Below are 23,133 nucleotides of genomic sequence, written 5' to 3'. Positions count from 1 at the left end.
CCTCCTTATTGCTTACAGAGGAAAGCCAATTGGTTTTAGAATCTAATTTTCTTACACTGTATATACCAAGCTGCATTTGAGTTAAATAAACAATAAAAATGCTGAAGGAATCACTATAACATGTAACACTTTTGTGCTAAAATCTATTATTCAAACATCACATTTTGTTTTATAAACCTCTAGTCATTTCACTTCAGTAAACTTTTTTTAAAAAGTTAAAATATGTAGAAATAGTTCAACTGCGTGGCAGAATTATTTCAACAAATTAAACAACTTTGATCAACTTTGAATACTGTTTTATTTACTGCCGATGTCTGTGTATGTATGTATGTGTGTGTGTGTGTGTGTGTGTAACGAGGGGAGAAAACATTTATTTTAAATTTCACATACAACTGAATGAGAAACAACGAAACTTAATTCTAGCTAGCTTCTCATTTTGATATTTACTTAACCTCTCCAATCGTATCAAAGTTCCTTAACTTGTCTAAAACTTCCAAGCTTTTGGAATATAACTGAATTTCCTAGTGATTTTGAACTTCTGAAAACTAAGTAACTTTGAAGAAGCAGGCTTATTTTTTTCAGCATGCCATCTAGCACATAGGAAATATACCTTTCTAGACATTCAACTATTTTAATATTGTCAATGAAGAATTGCAACTATTAAAACAAATCTTTCAGTGAAACTGGGGTGGAGCCTCTTCTTGTATTCATTTGCAAAACAGAAGTTGTGAAAGCATAGCTTCTTCACACCTGAGCCTTGCAGGGAGAAACATATACAGTTGCAAGAAAAAGTTATGTGAACCCTTTGGGATTACATGGAGTTTTGCATGAATTGGCCATAAAATGTGCTCTAAACGTCATGTAAGTCACAACAATAAAAAAACACAGTCTGCTTAAAATAATACTACACAAACATTAGCTGTTGTCATGTTTTAACTGAACATAAGATGGAAACATTCACAGTGCAGGGTGGAAAAAGTATGTGAACCCCTAGCCTAATGACTTCTCCAAGAGCTAATTGGAGCCAGGAGTGAGCCAACCTTGACTCCAATCAGTGTGATGATATTGGATGTGTTGCTGACAGCTGTCCAGCCCTTTAAAAACACACACCTGTTTTGGGTTTACTGGTCTCAAGAAGCACTGTCTGATGTGAACCATGCCTCGCAGAAAAGAGCTCTCAGAAGACCTACGATCAAGAATTGCTGACTTGCATGAAGCTGGAAAGGGTTACAAAAGTATCTCCAAAAGCCTTGATATTCATGTGTCCACGGTAAGACAGACTGTCTACAAATGGAGAAAGTTTAGCACTGTTGCTACTCTCCCTAGGCGTGGTCGTCCTGTAAAAATGACTGCAAGAGCACAGCGCATAATGCTTAATGAGGTAAAGAAGAATCCTAGAGTGTCAGCTAAAGACCTACAGAAATCTCTGGCACATGCTAACATTTTTGTTGACACATCTACAATAAGGAAAACATGAAACAAGAATGGAGTACATTGGAGGACACCACGGAGGAAGCCATTGCTGTCCAAAAAAAAAAATATTGCAGCACGTTTGAAGTTTGCAAAAGAGCACCTGGATGTTCCACAGCACTACTGGCAAAATATATTGTGGACAGATGAAACCAAAATTGAGTTGTTTGGGAAAAACACACAACACTATGTGTGGAGAAAAAAAGGAACAGCACACCAACATCAAAACCTCATCCCCACTGTAAAACATGGTGGAGGGAGCATCATGGTTTGGGGCTGCTTTGCTGCCTCAGGGCCTGGATGGATTGTTGTCATTGATGGGAAAATGAATTCGTGTTTATCAGGACATTTTGCAGGAAAACGTATGACCATCTGTCCGCCAACTGAAGCTCCGCAGAGGATGGGTGATGCAACAGTACAATGACCCAAAGCATACAAGTAATTCAACAAAACAATGGCTTCAACAGAACAGAATATGCCTTCTGGAGTGGCCCAGTCAGAGTCCTGACCTCAACCCGATTGAAATGCTGTGGCATGACCTTAAGAGAGCAATTCACACCAGACATCCCAAGAATATTGTTACACTGAAAGAGTTTTGTGCAGAGGAGTGGTCTAAAATTACTCCAGATCGTTGTGCAGGTCTGATCTGCAACTACAGGAAACATTTGGTTGAGGTAATTGCTGCCAAAGGAGGGTCAACCAGTTATTAAGTCCAAAGGTTCACATACTTTTTACACCCTGCACTGTGAATGTTTCCATCTTATGTTCAATTAAAACATGACAACAGCTAATGTTTGTGTAGTATTATTTTAGGCAGACTGTGTTTTTCTATTCTTGTGACTTACATGACGTTTAGAGTGCATTTTATGGCCAATTCATGCAAAACTCCACGTAATCCCAAAGGGTTCACATACTTTTTCTTGCAACTGTACAACGGTAACTCCTTACACTTAGACAATGTCAATAGTATAATGGGAAGCTGCTGTATAGGTTATGTTTCTGATGTTGCACCTTCATTTTCATTCTTACTGAAAAAATTACTAAGTGTGCCCATGATGTAAACTGTACTTGAATTACATCAGGAAAGTTGAAATGTAAAATAAAATTCTGTCCTGTTTCTGCACAGGAATCCAGAGGATTTAGATTAAAATAAAGTCTTCATGAAATGCAAAATTACTCTTCATCTTCTTAATCTACAATTGTAGTTGCAGTTGCATCTTGTCATATCTTGCTTTTACTAAAGAAAGATCTCAAATATTATGGAACAGAAAATTATAATTATAATCAAGAAAACATTCTACAGGAGTTTCAACTCTACAGGAGTTTCAATACATATTTCAGCCAAATGAATGTTTACTGCATTGTAATTGAAATTCTGTTGTGAAGTTCAGAATAAATCAATTACAAACATGAAGAAAAAAATAAATAAACAAGAAAACATTACACTTGATATGAGTTTCAGTATAATTTCAGTCAAGTGAATGTTTACTGCATTATAATTAAATTTTATTGTGAGGTACAGAATAAAAAACAAATAGTTTCCGGCAAATATTAAATAAAAGATTAAGAAGGAAAATAAATACTGGCTTCCTTGAAAATCTAAGCTCCTTCAATGTTTTTTTTGCATATTTAAATGCTATTAAATATTTTATGAGTAAATATGCAGCTTAAATTTGGTAATAAAAATCTGGTGCTTGAAACCAGGAGACGAGGTATAGCATCATCCCATAAATTCCAAAGTTGAAAGCTTTCTATCTTGTGTCATGAGTAGCATTTTCACTGACATTTAGCTGCTTTCAGAGACTTCATCGTGAATAATTTTCGACTCTTGCTGCTTGCATGGGGAGGCAACGGTCACCTCGGTTGCCCCGTGCAGCAGTTTGGCCCCTTTTCGCTGTGGCAAGATAGTAAAAAAGGCTTCTTCCCAGTTCTTCTTTTCCAGATATGCCAAGATGATTTCAAATACTATGAGAAAAAGAAAACCATGTTATTTTTTTAAAAAGGAAAAGAAAATGTTTGATAAGAAAATTAGATAATAAAGGAAATAAAATAAAATAAAATCTTACTTTAATTAAACTAAGTTAATTTAATCATTAAAAACTTATGTTTAATTTTGTGCAGTAACCACAAAATTATCTTATTTTGCACATAGAATTTGATTTATATATTATTAAATAGAAGTCAGCATGCAATTGTTCTTAAGTGAGAAATAACTCTATTACTTAATGTTTTTCTCCCTAAATTCTGTAATGTGACAAACATTGTAAATCACACATCTATAAGTAAAATAGATTGATATTTAAAAGCAGATAAAAAACATAGTTCTAAAAGGGATATATTGCAATTAATCTAGGCAGCAAATAAGAAAAATAGACTCAGCAAAATCAATTCCATCTTTTAACATCTAACTGTACTTGTAGCTTATGCATTACGGGAATTGAGAAAAAAGGTTACTCTGGAGAGCTACTCGCAATAAGCTAATAGCTAATGGATAGCTGAGGGCAGGGTGGAAACCCTTCCACTGAACTATTTCTGTATGTAAATAAAAATAAGATAACTGCTTCACGTACACCCAAGCATTTTCCTGATTTCTACTTTGTCAGTAGAATATCTGTAGCAACAAAACTTTCCTCTGCTATATTGTACGGCTTTTCTTCCTGGTTGAAGACTACTTCTGCAGCTTCTCCATCTCAATTATCTTTATTAGGATTTGAACCATTTACTAACAGTTGCATTAAACAATATGATGTAGCAACTTGTTGTTGTTAGTTGCGAAGTCATGTCCGACCCATCATGACCCCATGAACAAATTCCTCCAGGCCTTCCTGTCCTCTACCATCTTCTGGAGTCCATTTAAGCTCATGCCTACTGCTTCAGTGACTCCATCCAGCCACCTCATTCTCTGTTGTAGCAACTAGGAAAATATTATTCTTACCATGATTGACTGCCAGAACTTTCCTGCTGTTCATTTTCACAAAGTTTCCTAGGGGGAGCTGTGCATGGCTTATACCTTGTTCTTTTGCTCTTTGGTATGTAATTCCCTATAAGCAAAATAAAGAAAATGACCATTTGTTATTAAATTACATTGCCTGAGATTATTTGCACTGAATTCATTTTATGTTTGCATAGTAAAATATATGCATCACTCAGTCTTACAGCATGATTTAAAGATGTTTCATATTATAGAGCACTGATTTATACAAGATGTCAATTATTAAGCTATTATATACAGTATAATCTAAAATGCTGAGAAACCACTTTTATTTTCATGGCTTGTATACAAAGTCAACCAATTAACTGATTATGTATTCACCAAAGTAAACAGTTTCTATGAACTGAACCAATTATCAGAACTGATATGAAGAGAAACAGCTCAAAAGATTAATTAAAATACGGGCTTATTTCTTAAATTGTGCACAAATTTGTTGTGTTTATCAAATCCACCTTATGCTGTCATCTCATTTCCCCAAATATTTGACTCACATTTTCAATAATGTCCCAAAACTATCCATATTAACAAATAACAGCTGTTAAAGCTAAAGAAATGTAATTCCTAGACTGTGACTTGAAGGTATATCATCAGAAACACATAAAAACTATACAAGCTTTTTAAAGAAACAGTAAGATGATGACAAATGATAATAAACATACCAACCATTCAACACCTTGCTGTATTTCTGTTCTGCACTTCGGCAGATTTTCCTGTAAACTTATGTCTATGAATGCTATAAACAGTTTTATTAGACACTAAATTCCTTTTGCATTATTTTTAATGCTAGCAATACAATAAACATGATTGAAATAACAGAATATGCACTGGATGAAACACTAACCGCACAAGTACACTGCTGGCATGCTCTCTGTGCTACAGAGCATAGATGTATTGTGACAATATGCTATCCTGTGACCCTAATAAAGACTTGATTTGTAGTGTGGCAGTATCTACAGAATTTCCATTTACATATGGGATGGGATGGAACCTCTTTCTTAGTTCCTGCTGGTGATCTTGGAGTCCAGATGACTCAGGGCTAAGTAGTCTCCTCCATATTAAAGGTGCATGAAAACAGTAGAGATCATTTAGAGGTTCAGGCTGAGTTTACTGTGACTTCAGGCTTTAGCTTCAGGATAAACAGGAGGAAACCATGGCCAGAAAGCCTCTATCCAGCTCCATCTGACATGCCAGAATAACCCTACTTGAACAAAAGTGCCCTGGATGATAGGAACCCATACTCTGATTTGGTCGGTCTACTGCAATGCACCCCATGAGGTTGTCTTTGAAAGTTATCAAGAAACTACAGCTAGTACATAACGTAGTGGCTCCTAAGAGGTTTGGATAGCATCCATTTTGAACTCATACTAGTTATTGGTAGGTTTTCAGGCCCGGTTCAAAGTGCTTTGAAAGCTCTTTATAATGCTGCTCCAGGATGTATCAGGCAGGTAACACAATAGAGCCCATCTTATTTTGCCCTAATCAAGAGGGCCTAAAGCTTATTAGGTGCATGGGACATGTTCTAGGCAACAGGCCTCCTCGATGGTAACCCCCCGTTTATTCTTCCCCAGAAGCGCTAATGGCCCTGACTCTGCTGGCATATTGTGAATTAATTAAAGTAGTTTAATCCTAATGAGTGGTGAGTCCTTAGGTCAGTTTCAAAAACATTTATGAGATTTATTGGCAGCTGTCCAGCATATAACATATAAAGGTCCAACTTATCCAATTATGTTTCGTTTTTTATTTTTACCTTTGCTGTACCATAACTATGGTGCAGGGTATAAGTATAGAAAAATACTGTACATCCCAATGACTCTCACCATGACCAGTACTGAGGGATGTTGTAAGCTGTAAATCAACATGTGGGAAATCACAAATTCTCCAAACCGAAGATAAAACTACATTCATAAAAATCCCATTTCATTTTTCATTAATTTTTAGTTCATTAAGATTTTTTTAAAGTATGCATGTACAACATTATAATTAGTCATCTACCTTGTGATGATTGTGATCAACCAAGCCTCCAATAACATAGGCTTTTGATTCATCTAATTCATTCAAGACATCTGGAGAATCCGAGGTAAGGTAAACAAGATCTTCCTTTTTCACCAATTCATTATAATGAGCTGATTTAATATGAATATCCTTCAAGACACAAACACAAGTCCAAATATAAATTATTTTTAAACTATTTTTTTTACTATCTTGAGTATATATATATATATTCTATACCTGCACTAAGAGAAATGTATGTGACTATTAGTAAAGGGTTAACAACGCAACGAAACAGTATTACAATATTATCATTTATCTGGAAAGAATATCTATTTATACACACACACACACATTTTGAGCACGTCGACCCAAATATGGGCGAAATATTTTGTCTGTATCAGCCCAAACTAGGGCCATCCACAGGCGGCAGTCGCAACTGCGACGATTGTTTCTATTAAATAAATTTGGATTGCTGACAAAGAATTAAAGGGAAACTGATATAGCCATTTTAAGTTTCTTTGCTCTCATCAGCCAGTTACACCCTTCTGAGATTCGAACGTGGGCTGCTTTGCATGTTAGGCAGTTGTTTTTTCCTTTAGGCCACAGGCTCTTTCTCACTTTGTCAGCTGCATTAGGGAGGGAAGAGATGAGCGGAGGAGATATGCCTTGAGTGTTTTGAGCACCACGCTGTCGAGGTGCATAAAGATTATAGCTAAAATGAAGAAGGCACTTATTTGCAAGTCACTTAGTGATCACAAAATACAGGTAATCCTTGACTTATAACCATAATTAAGCCCAACATTTCTGTTGCTAAGCAAGAAGTATTTTTTGCTTCATTTTATGAAATTTCTTGCCACCATTGTTGTGAATCACTGCAGTTGACTTAGTAACATGGTTGTTAAATGAATCTAATTTCCGCATTGACTCTGTCAGAAGGTCTCAAAAGATGGTGACATGACCTTGGGACACTGCAACCTCATAAAATACCTGTCGGTTGCTAAGCGTTTGAATTTTGATCAGATGATCATAGGGATGCTGACTTGGTCGTAAATGTGAAGAACAGTCACAAGTCACTATTTTCAGAGCCGTTGCAACTTCAAATGTTCACTAAGTGAATTGTTGTAAATTGAGGACTACCTGTATCCGTAGTTTTATTTCACCGAAGGCAAAGTTCATAGTACAGCAATCTGACAATGTTGAGACAGCTGTTAAATTCATGCATTTCTAAGAAATTGATTCAAAAAATGTTTGGCGAATATCTGTAGCTCAGGTAGACGATGAAGGTAAAGGTTTGTTCTCCAAAAACCCACAAGCTCGGAGAACAAACCTTCACCCTCATTTTTTTTAAATATAAGAGTTAATTAAAAATTATATACTTAAATTGCTAGCACCTTCCAATTTATCCATCCCTTGTCTGTTTCATTCATGTTGTCCTTCAGCTGGCCCCCATGACTGGTCAGGTAAAACTGGGAAATAAAAATGCATGTAACATTCATTGATAATTTTTAAGATTATACAACAAATACTCTTTCCCACCATTTCATATTTTGCACATTTTAGTTCACCTCAAACAGGATAATAACTGAAGACTTTGAAGTTCAGAGGGATTTTTTTTTGTACACACTTTAGGTGGCTCTGTGGTTTTACATAAAGACCCCCAAAATGTGTGCTAAAAGTTATACATATTATAAATAAAATAAAAAGCATGGAACTATACAAACATTTTGTCAAAGGGGAAAAGAGAAATGATGTTATAGTAAATATGCTATATCTGTAAGGGATCTCCAAGAAAGAGGAGGTGAAAGTCAGTGTGAGTAATACAAACTTCATTAAACTTTATTACTTTGTTAAACTTACTGAGTTTACTTGAAAATAGAACTGGTCTTCTATATTTTTTTGGCTCCAAAAGACGCACCATGGTTTATTTTCAGGGAAACACAGTATCAGGGTGATCAGCCCGGCCAGGTGCTCCTCCTCCCTGGTGCGTGCACAAGAGGCGGCGTGCATGCGGGGCCCGACGGTGTCCGGCAGCAGCTGCAGCCTGCCAACCCCTTGGCCAGTGCATTCTGCGGCTGCACAGCCTGTGCAGTGCAGGTGAGTTGATGATCTGTCCAAGCAGTGGGTGGAGGCAGATGCGCGAGGGGGCAGGCAGGTGATCTGGATGTGCGGTGCGGCCGTAGGCAACCCGAGAGACAGTGGGACAGAGGGTGGCGCATCAGGATCACCTGCCTCCCCTGTGCCTCTCCCTCCTGCCGGCGCATGAGCATTCCGCGAGCCAGGCTGCCGCACAGTGTGTCCGGATCGCCTGCCTCTCCACCTCCATACTTGGACCTACCTTTGTTGTGCAGGCTGCGGCTGCTGCTGGACACCATCGGTCCCCGCTCGCTTGCCGCCTCCTGTGCTGGCCATACCGAACTACCCCCAGGCTTATTTTTGGGGTAGGGCTTATATTAAGAGCATGCTAAAAAATCAGGCTAGGGCTTATTTTCTGACTGGGTCTTATTTTCTGTGAAACATGGTAGCATACATGCAATTTTATGACAACAGATTCTGCCATAGCACACCCCTACCAAGAATTAGTTTATAAAGTTTTTATAATTATTTTTGCATTCACTAATCTCATGCACAAAACAAGTTATCGGATATAACTTATGGGGGGAAAAAACCCCAACCTTCTCAATGGAATGCTCTTTCCATGAAATCTGCAGTGTCTCTATGAGGTGTCATGTCATTTATGTGCCTATACGGTCTGTGCCTTGCTGCGCAGCTATGTTTTATATTGCAGTGATTAAATATGGTGTTAGCCTGGTTTAGTGTATACATGGAGAAGTTTTGTCATAAAGAGGGAATAAATAACATATATATATGAAGGAAGAATGAATGGCCTGAGACAAAGCGGTGGCAGGATGTAGCTGACCTGAGAGAAAGGTTTAAAGAACAAAAGCCAATGTTTGAGTTGTTATAAGGATGTGGTGGATGGTTTGCAACTATGACTTGCAAGCAGTAGAAAGATAGGAGGAGAGATATATTGAATGGATTGCCGTAAACTACCTTTAGGCACACTTTATATTCTTTTTCTTATCTCCAGGCATTAACCTCTTTTCCTTACCACTTCTAACTCCTTTTCCATGTGTGCATTGTTACCCAGGATATTTTGTAGCAGAAAAAAAAATAGATGGCAATCAGTACTTTAAATTATCTATCTATACCATGCATAAACTCAGTAGAGGTATGACAACTATAACACATTTGGACGTTAGTATTGTCACATTTCTAGACCAATATCTAAAAATCTTTAAATTATTTTTGTGTATGCTAAAATGCAAGTATAATAAGCATGATGTTATGTTTAAAAACATCTTTCATATGTATTGCATAACACTAAGAAAGTCATAAAAGAAGGAGATTACTTGGATTGACATACCTGAACAGGATGAAGTGCTTTACGATTTTCTGCATAACACCTCTGAATTTGCTTGTGAAGTTTCTTGACATCCTGTATACAATACAATTTGTTTTTATACTGTCCTTCAGAGAAACCACCACAAAATGCTTTAACCAAGAGATTCAGTAAGACGCTAAAGAGAAAGAAAGGAAGCTTTTAACCAACAGAAATTACTTCTAAAACATGTACCTGAAGAAAAAAGCATGCTAAAAGTATAGAGGTTTTCTAAGCTCTCACTTATTACTAGCTCATCACTCTAAAAATAATCCAGATGAAGCTAACAATCTGATTAAAGATAATATTTGGGCAGCAATGCTGTGTACATGAGCTTCAAAATGATAATAGTCATGCATAATTCTTTCTGGGACTTGTCTAATTTTGAATTCAATTTATTAGTAACATATTAGTAAAATGTATTGAAATTACGCAATTAAAAATGAAAAATAATTTTCCTAAAATTAAATTATAAAAGCAATTTACAAAAGTGCAACACCATTTTTTCTAAACCTATTGGGAATATTGGTAATGTTTGTCAAGTAACACTAACATATGAGAGTCAGTCTGGAGAAACAGTTAAGGCATCAGGCTAGAAAGCAGAAGACCACAGGTTCTAATTGTGCAAGGGCAAGCAATTTCCAAAAATCTTGTTTAAGGCAAACTGCAAGGACTAGTCCAGGCAGTTGTGACGAGTCAATGCTGACTCAAAGGCATACACACAAAAATGTACCATATTTTTGTACCAGGCTAAATCTTACTTCTTCGGTCCTTCATTAATTCTACATTAATTTCTCAAGTCTCAACATTTTCCAAAAATTCTTTTGAATAAATTCAGTTCAGATATTCATTTCCATTGCTAAGTAGTGCAGTCGCAAAGTACAATGTCACATGACTTCATCTCTCAGTGACAGCAATCCTAACAGTTGTTGCTACCACTGTTACGAGGGTCACGAATCATTAAATGAGAACCTCACATGACTACAGTGTGAGACTTTGTGCGAACCTCTCCCAAAGTCAATGGAGAAGCTGGCAGGAAGTCTCAAGTCCTCAGTGGCTTGCAGGGAGGAGGGTAAATATTAGAGAGAGGCAAAGAGGAAGGGTACTGAAATAAGGGCTTATGGCATGGGGGTGTTGCTGTGAAGTGCAAGCCAGCTGGAGATAAGATGCTGCTGTGAGTCATGAGTGTGCATGGGCTTGGGACAGGCTGCTATAGCAAGACACGAGTGCATGTAGGCTGAGGAAGAGAGCTGCTGTGACTGCATGCAAATTGGGAAGGATGTGCTGTTGCAAGGTGCGAATGTATGGGGGGCTGCGGAGAGGTTGATGATGCAAAGCAAAAATGTGTGTGAGCTGGAGAGAGGAGGTGGTGCTGGTGCAAGGCCCAAATGTATGTGGGTGGGGAGAGGGTGCTGCTGCAAGGCACAAGTGTGGTTGGGCAAAGGGGGAGGGTGGGGTTGAGACCTGACTTCACACTAAAGAACGTGAGTTCTGTAGCAGAGTTACTCAGGGGGAAAAAATGGTGGGAACAATTTACAAGCTTCCTTGCCAGCTTAAAATGTCATGGTAACTTCAGTCACTGAATGTGTCATCGATAACCAAAGGTTACCTATGTCTTGGGAATCTAAAGAATAACTACAAAATCTACAGGACTGCAACGAGTTGACAATGACTTGATGACATAATCTTTCAATCAATCCAGGGGTCTTCAAACTTGGCCCTTTTATGACTTGTGGACTTCAACTCCCAGAATTCCTCAGCCAGGCACACTGGCTGAGGAATTCTGGGAGTTGAAGTCCACAAGTCATAAAAGGGCCAGGTTTGAAGCCCCCTGAATCCATCCATCCATCCATCCATCCAGAAACTTCTTAAATATTATTTCTATTTACCTTTAACTCCATTAAATTGTCAAAACTGCAGTCTATTATAATCCGAAGTGCACTAGGAACAATATCCCTACGCATACGTTTCCTGACATTTCCTTCACTGTTTGATTCCACCTGAGATTGGCGCTCCGTTTTTCTCTTCAAGCGTTTTTCTTTACGTTTTTGCCTGAAATGTTGGAAACAAAAATATCACTATATTATTCAATGGCATAATATAAGTTTATTATATTCTTCCATATTGTTTTAAAGATAATTAAGAGATAACTGTTGATTATCTGCTAAGACACGTACTTTTAAATGTCGGATGCTGGCATATAATAGTCAAGCAGAATACATGCTTAAAGGATAATGAATAATGAGTCATGAAGAGAAAAAGAATGTTTGAAATATGGAAAGGAAGGCCAGAAGAAAACAAAAAGAGTTTTAGGTATTTACTGTATATATAACCTATTATTTCATTTGTCCAATAAGATAACAATTTATACAGTGTAAAATCAGATAGGTCATAAGAGTTTCCTAGAAGTCTTTCATCACGCAGGAGAGAGATTACACATTTGTTCAGTCCTCTCCATTATAAAGGAAACAAAAAGGATGAGTTTATATAATCCTCAGGCTTAGTTCTGAACTTTTTCATGGAAGAAACTGGGTAGCAATAAAACAGCTCAGAAGTGCCTAATCACAAAATCCATCCCTTTTATAAGAAACAAACCGTACTTGCGCAAGGCTCTTTGTTCTTCCCATTGCTTCTGCTTTATTAGCTTCTTTCTTTGTCTTTTTGACATAGTTTCAATATTCTCCATCTTTTCCAATGGCAATTCTTGAATTTCTACCTTATCAACATTGCACTTCACCTGTTCTTCTGTATCAGTAACACTGGGTGTTTTAAAGTTTTCTGGTGGCATTCCTGAAGACATGAGCTTCAAAAACAACAACAACAACACTTTATTAGAAAGCTTAATCCAAACAGAATATATATATATTAAGCTCTTGCCTAAGGCAGTTGAATATAAAACATTCTCCACCTATCATACAAATTATGATGAAAAAATCATTTCATAATTTGTACTAAAATGCATACACAAACACATAAAATGCCAATCAACAAGAAATAGTACAAATTCAAGACATTTGTGATTGAAATAAACAAATAGATGGCCCAAAGCTGGTACAATATTTTTTTGGGGAGGGAATTGTAATAAAAGAGAACATTCACAGATGTCAGTTACCTTACATTATCATACATTCTATTTTGCAACCATATAATAGCCATTGTATTATTTTCAGTTTAAAAATTATCTGGATTATGTCTGTATTTTATTACATTTACTAGAGGAATCAGCAATCCATTTGATTAAATATCAGTAAAGAAAATAATAGTGGAGAATTCATAAGGCTGCTAAATACAAAAGCCTTGAAATTTTATAAAACTCAATGAAATGGAAAATATCCCCAAATAAAAAAATAAAAATCTGTACACCGCCTTAGAAAAAGGTACTTAGCAGCATTCAAAAGCACAAAAGAATTGCCTCTCCTTGATGGCTACACAAGCATGTAGACAACCAGGGGCAGCTTTCAAAGAGGTTGTGCAAGCCTGTGCTGCATTCTGCAAATAATCTCTTTCAAATGCTTTGCATCAAACTGACAACAATACAGTGTAAAACATCCATATAATTTATTCCATTTTCTTGAAACAATTTAAATTGCAAGAAACCATGACTTGCACTTTTTCTCCAGCAGAGTCTTGGAGTCAAACTTGTAGGTTTAAGAAACACCAAGCTCCACCCTTCTGCATGGACAGGGAGAGGGAGAAAGAGACCTGTAGTAAAATACTACTTATGTCATTTTAACAAAAGCAACAGCAGCCTAAAAAAAGCTCACAATTTTATTCTTTTTTTTTACTAGGAAGCCTGAAATGAAATGAAATGAACCTTTCTTGTCAAAGTACAACTATGTGTACATTGAGATTAGCTGAGCCTCCCTTTGTGCTCCCACCCCCCAACACACAGTGACAACAAACCCTCCATCTTACTACAGCATGTAAACTAACTACACCACACACCGGCCTCCCAAGTCAATTCTGCATAAAATTCACAAAAGTTATTTCTCATTCAAAAGCCTTACAGCCCACAGATAAAAGCTGTTTTTCAGCCTGTTGGTACGGCTGGCTATACTCCTATATCTCCTACCAGATGGTAGGAGAGTAAAGAGATACTGTCCAGGGTGTGAGTCGTCCCTGAGAATTTTCCTCACTCTTCCAAGGCAGCGAGCACCGGCGATGTCATCCAGTGGTGTCAGGGGACAGCCCACAATGTCTTGTGCTGTACTCACCACCCTCTGTATTATCTTCCTATCTGCGGCTGTCAGACCAGCATACCAAACCACAATACCATACGAGAGGACGCTCTCTATAGTCGACCGGTAAAAGAGGGTCATAAGCCGTTGTTCTACCCTGTTCTTCCGCAAGACCCTGAGGAAGTGGAGTCTCTGTTGGGCCTTTCTGGCCACCTGGGTTGTATTAACTTTCCAGGTCAGATCTTCGCAGAGGTAGACTCCCAGAAATTTAAAGGAGGAAACTCTCTCCACACAGTCCTCCCCGATGTAAAGTGGGGCAGGTTCCTCCTTTTTTCTCCGGAAGTCTAGCACCATCTCTTTTGTCTTGCTGATGTTCAGGTGCAGGTTGTTGTTACTACACCATATGGATAGTTTTTGTACCTCCGCCCTGTATGCTGTCTCATCCCCACCTGTAATGAGACCCACCAGAGTTGTATCATCTGCGAACTTAATTATTGCAGTGGATGGGTCAGATGATACACAGTCATATGTGTATAAAGAGTACAGCTAGGGGCTAAGCATGCAGCCCTGTGGCGAGCCGGTGCAAAGCTTCAGGGAGGTGGTCTTCTAATTCTCACATATTGAAGAGATGAAGTTGAGAGGACAGATGCTTTAAATCCCTTTTTTTCTTTTCAAATTATGAGTATTATCCAGTGACCTCTGCTGAAGTTTCAAGTTTTTAATGGTCAAAGTCAAAATGCCTCATGCCTTGTAAGATCCACAGAAATTAATCTGAGTTGTGAATGACAAAAAGTCTCCACTCCTATGTGGGTTATTATTGAATTAGACATGAAGGCAAGGATGGAGCCCTCAAGACTCAAATAATCAGAGAGACAGAAATGAAGCTAGCTGCACTGGTTCTATTATTTTAAATGCTGGTTTCAAAATATGCTTTACTCTTATTACATCCCGAATATTATTCTGAAAAACAAATCATAGTAATGGTTCATAAAGTGGTATAAATTACACTGACAGAGAAAATGGAGAACTGCATGGCTAAGGAGGGAACAGAATAATTAAGTGATGCATTTGTTGGAACAAAAATCCCAGAATTCCCAGTCACAAGTGTCAGTCCCAACAAATTTGAAAAGCACCTATTTGGAAAAGAGGACTGTCAGCCACGCCGTTTCCTTTGCGATCTATTGTTTGCTTATCATCATGGGCTGATCTCAATGCTCTTAATTCGGATTCTCCCGGCCCCGCCGTTTCCTTGGAGGAGCACAGATTAGTTTGGCTCCGTTCAGTTCAAGCTTTCTCGTCCCTGACCGCGCACATTTTGCCCCTGGCTTTTCCCTTCTTTTAGATCAGGGGTAGGCAACCTCGGCTCTTTTATGACTCGTGGACTTCAACTCCCAGAATTCCTCAGTCAGCTATGCTGACTGAGGAATTCTGGGAGTTGAAGTCCACGAGTCATAAAAGAGCCGAGGTTGCCTAGCCCTGTTTTAGGTCATTCGTAACAGAGGCTCAAAGCATTTCTAAAGGACCTGGTCCGAAGTGGATCGGGGAGAAGGAGCCGAGAGCCCTGTACGTTATCTTTGGAACCAGGGCTGGACTACAACTCCCGTCGTGCCCCTCGCCAACATGGCTGCCAGCTAGCGCTACGCTGGGCAAAATCGGGCTCGACTGCTGAAACCTTCAGGGAGGAAGGTTGAGGAGAAACGTGACTTCCCGCCGACCAAACTAGGAGGAAGGGCTCTCTCTGTCTCTCTTACCTCGCACCCCAGCGCACGAACCAGGAGCAATGGCCACCGCCGAAAGACCAGCAAGCCGGGCTAGACCTTCCCTCCGCAAGCGCCGCTGACGCCCAACACCGCAGTGGCCTCACTCGACGCGGACTAATGACGCAATATCACAGTCCCTTGATTTAGTAGGCGGGGTTGTAGTGGGAAAACTCCTCCCCGACTCGCTTTTGTGTTTGTAATACTGTATTTTGTCTGAGAGGCTGTTAAATCATTTTTATTTTTAAAAAAGACCATAGTGCCTTTCAAATGTATTGGCTTACAAACGTTTGTCCGCGGGAGCTGAAGAAGTATTTAGCATCTGCTAAGCTTGTAAGCTGACCTGAGTCTTCGGAGAAGGGCGGGATATAAATGGAAATAAAATTTAAAAAAATCTGTTTCAATAATCCAAATGTGGTTTAGTGCACGTGCCTTTGATCAGACACTAATGGGACAATAAATAGTTCAGCGGATTTCAGATGTGCCCACGGGCTTTTGAATCTGCGCCTTAATGTTTTTATTACCTAGTGTACATTACACACAATATCTTTCCCATTCAAGTATTTTCAGTGAAGAGTAGCTTCATAGGTTGCAGAAGCAGATAGAAAACTAAAATTAATATAGAGTATACCTTCATAGAAGGGACGCGGTGGCTCAGTGGGTTAGGATGCTGAGCTTGTCGATCAGAAGGTCGGCAGTTTGGCAGGTCGAATCCCGAGTGCCGTCCCAGCTTCTGCCAACCTAGCAGTTGGAAAGCACATAAAAATGCAAGCAGAAAAATAGGGACCGCTATGGTGGGAAGGTAACTGTTCTGTGCGCCTTTGGCATCTAGTCATGCTGGCCACATGACCACGGAGACGTCCTTGGACAAGCGCTGGCTCTTCGGCTTTGAAACAGAGATGAGCACTGGCCCCTAGAGTTGGAAACAACTAGCACGCATGTGCGGGGAAACTTTACCTTTTATACCTTCATATAAAATATTGCTACATAGTGAGCTGATATATGGATAAGTTTCTTAACGACTCAGCATGACATCACTTTTTTATCTTTGGGGATTGAAACATATATTACTGTAAAAATATAAATTGCAATTGCCAGATTACTATGAATGGACATGACGGTTTACTGATCATTGCAATCAAAGGGATGCATCTTAAATTGGATTAATCAATGGCCTGTGGCTATGCAGAGGCCTCAGTTCCCAAAAAACGTGATCTCTGGAGCTGTGACTTTTAGTAGATGACTGATGAGAATGATAATGCTATTTATAGTAGGAAATCAACTTGGGTTTCTGCCGACGGACAGAAATGGTTGGCAGAGGGTCACTGGGACAGAAGCAAAAGGGCAAAGAAGAGAAATGTGTGAGTGTATATTTGAAAAGGTCTATGCCAGTTTGCATGTCCATAGTGATGCGTTCCTGAAAAAAATATTACCCACACACATTATTGTAATGCATAGAGATTTTCTCTTCTGCACTAGCTTTTTCTTGTTTGGCTGGAAAGTAATTGCCAAATTGTTTTGTATTGATGGTAGTACATACAGGAGAAGTTTATAAATGACATTTCCCCCACTAAGCATTCAAATGAGGCTTGTGAGAAGAGCAGAATAAGACTTTTTTTTAAAAAAATCAGATTGGTCAAAGAAACCATAATTATCTTCATTACATGATAATGGAAAGACTTTTATGGCTTGGACTCTGGAAATTTATGATGGCGATAGGACTTTAACCCTGGAATGCTGGCCAGCAAGACTAAAATGAAGTGTATTGAAAGGAAATGTTCATTTAGTTCAAAGAGAACAGTACCATTTGTATGAATAGCAATCCTGGAAATAGGAATATCTCTGTTCTCAAAAGGCACTTTGATGTTCCCTGAAATAATGCATTCTAATTTACCATTGAAGCAATATCTTCAGCTCAGAACTAAATTAGATGTGTCCTAGAAAATCTAAAAATGGCATTGGTTATGCCTTTGGATATAAGTTATTGGAAACAATAGAATGGAGAAAACCATTTCCCCCAACCCTACCCCCATATCATATTTTGAATTTTCTTCTCTCTATTTAATCATTGTGAAATACACGATTGTGGACTAGAAAGGGGTTTGGCTTGAGTAATGCTGGATCAAACCAGAGGCTTTTCAACTTCAGTAGACAGCTTTAATACATCAACATCTGCCTATCCCAGGTCCTTGGGAAAGACTCGATAAAAATGGATGGTGGATAAAAATGTCACATCCAGTCTGAACATCTGGCTGATTGTGCAACGAACCATAATACAGCTAGTGCTTGACTTGCAACCATTTGTTTAGTGATCAAAGTTACAATGGAGTTACAAAAGTGACTTATAAATGTTTTTCATACTTACAATCAGGGCTTTTTCTGCCATAGAACGCTCAGAACGGAGTTCCGGCACCTTTTTTGGATGGAACCTTGTAGGGTAGGCAAGGCGGGTTGTATGACACGTGTGAGTTCCGGCACCTTTTTCTTTTACAAAAAAAGCACTGCTTACAATCATTGCAGCATCCCCATGATCATGTGATTAAAATTAGGATTCTTGGCAACTGATTCATACTTATGACAGTTGCATTGTCCTGGGGTCACTGATCCCCTTTTGCAAACTTCTGACAAGCAAAGTCACTGGGGAGGCCGGATTCACTTTACTAACTTAACAATTGCAGTGATTCACTTAACAATTGTGGCAAGAAAGGTTGTAAAATGGGGCAAAACTCACTTAACAACTGTCTTGCTGAGCAGTAGAAATTTAGGGCTCAGATGTGATCGTAAGTCAAGGACTACCTGTAATCCTGAATTCTTGGGAAGAAATCAGTGCCAACACCAACTAAAAAATTGGCAGCTGTGACTTCACGTTGTGAACCAATAACATCTGCCTATCCCAGGCCCTTGGGAAAGACTTGATAGGTGGATAAAAATGCCGATCCAGTCTAAACATCTGGCTGATTATGTGACCAACCATAATGATAAAATGCTTATGCTTCCTGACTCACAGCAACTCTGCGCAGTTATTAGAATTAAACAGTGTGTACTCTGACCATAATTTGGTTCCAGGAAAGCAAACAGGTGAAAACAGTTTTTCAAAGCATCTTGTTTTCTCTTAAAAATTAGGAGTAAGGGAGTGGCATAATAAAAACATTTAGGGCAAAAACATAGGAAGGACAAAATATGTTTTGAAAGTTCTTAAAGACGTAATGCCACACAGTGCAAAGATTTAAACGATTAATTTTTGATGAAATTTATCAATCATGTCTTTTGCAATAATTCCCATTTTATGAAGTTTAAAGAAAGTTGGGCAAATGTACATGTAATACACTGGCTAATATTAGTACATCTTTTAGCATGTAGTAATGAAAGCTTAAGAAAAGAATAAAATATTTAAACACAAATTACCGCACTTTTCAATAATTAACTAGAAAGACTTTTAATGAACTTAGTACCCAAGTGTGGAATTTGGAATCTGACTCTTACTACATCTAGATAAACACCATTGTGGCAGACAGAAGACTTCTTTGTAGATTTCATTTCAATCAGAACAGTTCACTTCACAATTGCCTTACATTATTTCCAATATGATAATTTGTAGCTTATGTGAGCCAGCTATGGTTCTTCTTACTGTGCTTTTCCCATGCATCATTTCCACATATTCGGCATCAGTCAAAGGTAAGTTGCTTTAAACTTTTAGCTTGCATTCATATGTTTAAACCTTTGACTTGCATTAGCAGATGTGTATTTGCCTTTTAATGAGAGAAATGAAGGTATAATGTAGATTTTACTTATGTGGATCTTTTATATCTAGATAATTTTGAATTAATTGGGAGGTGAGGGAGATTTTGTTATATGGATTGCTTTATGAGCTATCTGTGGTTTGGAGCAAGTAAGGTCTTTCTTCTTAGGAAGACTGGATTTATGCTTTAACACTGAAACTATTCACAGGAATCTACCGTAATTGAAAAAAGGTTTAAGAAAACAGTTTTTCTAATCTGGGCCAGACCTTTTAACCAATGGAAATTATTTCTGAACAGATTTCACTGTCAGTTATTAAGGACTTGTGTAGTCAGGACCAACAGTTGACACATATTTGCTTTTCGAGGCGTCAAATATTTGTTGGTTTTTCAAAGATTGGTTGAAGGGTGCCATTATCAGAATAAAGAACTTAATTCCCACTAGTATGCACTTTGTGTGAATTAACTATATGTATATTTGCCTATGCACATTTAAACAATAATGTAAATACAATATATCTCATCAAGGTCTTCACCTGTATCCAGCAACCCTTTTCAATCTACCGTATTCTCCTCCTGATCTCTCTTCTTATATTTTTTCATATTGGGCTGAATTAATTCAAAATTATAATGCCAAGGCAGTCTTTCATTAGAGATCTGTTTGATCTGAGGTATGACAACTATGTACAGCAACATAGTTGTTAAGCAAAGTGCACTGCACTATCTTCTTTAACTCTCCATGCTTTTAAGTATCTTGGAATGTCCTGTTAAAACAATGACAGATAATCCGCTTGTAAAATGTGAATGGTAAACCAGTAAACTGGCTAGATACTGGGCCTATCAATAAGAAAGAAAGGTAGCTAGTTAAATTTGGAAGGAATGGGTAGGTCAAGCCCATCAGTCTACATGATTATAAGATAAACAGCTGCATAATGTAAGAGATTAAGATAGAATGTCTAGGTCTCAAGACCTAGAATGTCTTTATAAACAGAACTATGTTCCTCTGACTTTGGAAGTAGGATATTTAGAAGGAATTAACTACAAATTTTCCAAGAGATTTAAGAATGTATGCTATGGAAAGCCAATTTATAGGACTACCTCTGTTCAGTGATCAGGTTGAAAATGAACTTGGGTGATAATTTAAATAGCAGAATGGAAGAAATGATTAAATGTTTCAACCCAACAACTATATTACAATCTATATGACAAGAGGTGATGCAGCAGGTTGTATTCCATTGGAATGCAAATACAGAAGAAATCGCCAGCAAGAAATCATTTGCTTACACTGTGCAGGGATTGTAGCAAGGAACTACATCCTTATTAGTTTTATTTGGCAGAGATTTTCTGCGGTTTTTTTTTCAAAGTCGCTTAACAAAAATATAGTGGAATATCTTGCAGTACATTGGGCCACATTTGCAAGAGGTTTCAAAGACAAGGTTTTTCCTAATTACTGGGTATTACAATGAAAGTCAGTTTAAAAATCCAGAGCACTCTATATTTTTATTTTTATATTTTATTTAATTACATTGTCATCTAACTAATTAAACTTTAGGACTAATGATGTGAACAAGAAGGTATGTTATTAAGCACAATGGCTCTTTGCTTACTACACCCAGCAAGGAATAATAGGTGGTATCTTGCAGATGATGTAGTCCTCATTGACAAAGAGTTAGCTCTGATCCATTAAAAGAGGTGATAAGGAAGGAATATTGAACTATGGTCAGATAAGTTGGCTGCTAGCCAAGTGTGGGTACTCTCGGGTGAAATGCATTTTCTAGATCACCTTCAAATGGAGTTTGGCACTTGCTTGCAAGGAGACTTGCAGGGAGAGAGATGAAAAAGTACCCTGACATCCTCATTGTCTTTTAAGAAACTTTTAGGTCCAAATGAAGATGCTGGCACAGTATGATTTCAGGGAACAAATGGAAACAGTGGGCAATATATTTGGCCCATCTTTAAATTATAATATGCTTAGCTTACTTGCTTCAAGATGTGATCAGCAAGCCCTGCTGCATGTGTTGTCCATTCTTTTCACTCAACTGAGTGACAACTGAGCTTTCTGCCTGAGTCTTAAAATTCAGCCCTTTCAAAACCTTTCATAGTGTGAGGATTTACTGAAGAATTGCTTCTGGATACATGCGCCTACTCAAATGCTGGCGTAATCTTCCATTGACCTTTTCTGAGTGTCCCTGCTGAGTGATAGCACGGTGAGGGGGTCCCTGCTATGGATGTCCTCTCCAAAAACATCTTAATTGTTTTTTTTAAATTTTCTTAAAGCCAATTTATCTTGGACCTTGTTTCAACTGTGTGCCTAGTTGTCTCTGTTTTAAACGTGGTTGCTTCTCTCTTATTTGTCTTCTGTAATGGTTATTTTGATTTAAGGTTATATTTTTGGATATGGTTGCATTTTAATGTCCTTTCACTGCAACATGTTTTTTTTTAATTCTATCCTACGCATTTCTGGGCGAACGTGTTTCAGTGGGTAGTTAGAAATCATTAGGTAAAAGTAAAGGTAAAGGTTCCCCCGCACACGTGTGCTAGTCGTTTCCGACTCTAGGGGCCGGTGCTCATCTCCGTTTCAAAACCGAAGAGCCAGCGCTTGTCCGAGGACGTCTCTGTGGTCATGTGGCCGGCATGACTGGACACCAAAGGCGCACGGAACGCTGTTACCTTCCCACCGGAGTGGTCCCTATTTTCCTACTTGCATTTTTAAGTGCTTTCAAACTGCTAGGTTGGCAGAAGCTGGGACAAGTAACAGGCGCTCATTCTGTTACGCGGCACTCGGGATTCAACCCGCCAAACTGCTGACCTTCTGATCGACAAGCTCAGCGTCCTAACCCACTGAGCCACCGCGTCCCTATTGAGCCACCGCGTCCCTATTAGAAATCATTGGAATAGTTTAAAAAATTAGGAGGGAAATGCAATTTTTTATAATTTCACTGAGGAATGTCTAGTGGTTCCTGGAGAGCTGGCAAGTAAAAAAAAATAAGATGGTGTCTATAGCACATTGAAAAGGTTGGAGATTCATTCGTGCCCTCTTAACTGCCATACGCCCCTGGAAATGAATTATGTTCAGCCTGTATTAATAGACTAAATTCCTATTGAAGGCAGTTTTGAAATGTGTTGCATTTCATTCATGCTAGTAAAAAAAAAAAGGATTATGAATGCACTGAAAACACTCCCACTTTTTTTTCTTAGTTTCTGTTGGAGCCATTCATTGGTTACCGTGGGAGGAAAAAAGTGAGCTATCATATTCTAAGGAATGTATTCCTTAGTTTCCTGTCCCAGGTGAAAAGTGTAGGGTGGCCTTTTGTTTTTCCAAGAAGTACCTCATTGTCAGTGTGTTTTTCTTCGGTTGGAGGCAGCCCAATTTAAACTTAAAGAAATACAGTACAAGCAGTGATGTCTGGAGAACAGATTGTCTAGTCCAGGGGTGTCAAACTCAATTTCACTGAGGGCCGCATCAGCATTGCGGTTGCCCTAAGGGGGCCGGGTGGGCGTGGCCAGGGTGGGCGTGGCCTACTGGGTGGGCATGGCTAGAGTGCGTATGGCCTACTGGGGAGGCGTG

At 38.5% G+C, this 23,133-nt stretch overlaps 2 protein-coding genes across 2 annotated transcripts in view; one reads left to right on the top strand and one right to left on the bottom strand.

Annotated features, from left to right (window-relative positions):
• Window positions 1-2,727: 2,727 nt before the first annotated feature.
• TRMT10A (tRNA methyltransferase 10A) lies at window positions 2,728-15,922 on the bottom strand. The gene is made up of 8 exons (XM_083366988.1): window positions 15,823-15,922; window positions 12,494-12,696; window positions 11,783-11,945; window positions 9,879-9,950; window positions 7,846-7,920; window positions 6,455-6,604; window positions 4,406-4,511; window positions 2,728-3,435 (listed from the first exon to the last, which is right to left on the bottom strand). The coding sequence occupies exons 2-8, from the start codon at window positions 12,691-12,693 to the stop codon at window positions 3,257-3,259; spliced, it is 945 nt and encodes a 314-aa protein (XP_083223114.1). The 5' UTR covers window positions 12,694-12,696; window positions 15,823-15,922; the 3' UTR covers window positions 2,728-3,256.
• Window positions 15,923-19,442: 3,520 nt separating this feature from the next.
• MTTP (microsomal triglyceride transfer protein) overlaps window positions 19,443-23,133 on the top strand; it is a gene marked incomplete at both ends in the record, with an annotated part of 41,236 nt that continues 37,545 nt past the window's right edge. The window contains one exon of the mRNA XM_083367829.1: window positions 19,443-19,503. Coding sequence (XP_083223955.1) covers window positions 19,443-19,503 — 61 coding nt within the window. The remainder of the gene's footprint in view (window positions 19,504-23,133) is intronic.

This window comes from Vipera ursinii (genome assembly GCF_947247035.1).
Source record: "Vipera ursinii genome assembly, chromosome: 7".
NCBI lineage: Eukaryota > Metazoa > Chordata > Lepidosauria > Squamata > Viperidae > Vipera > Vipera ursinii.
This window is presented reverse-complemented; position numbering and strand designations above follow the sequence as displayed.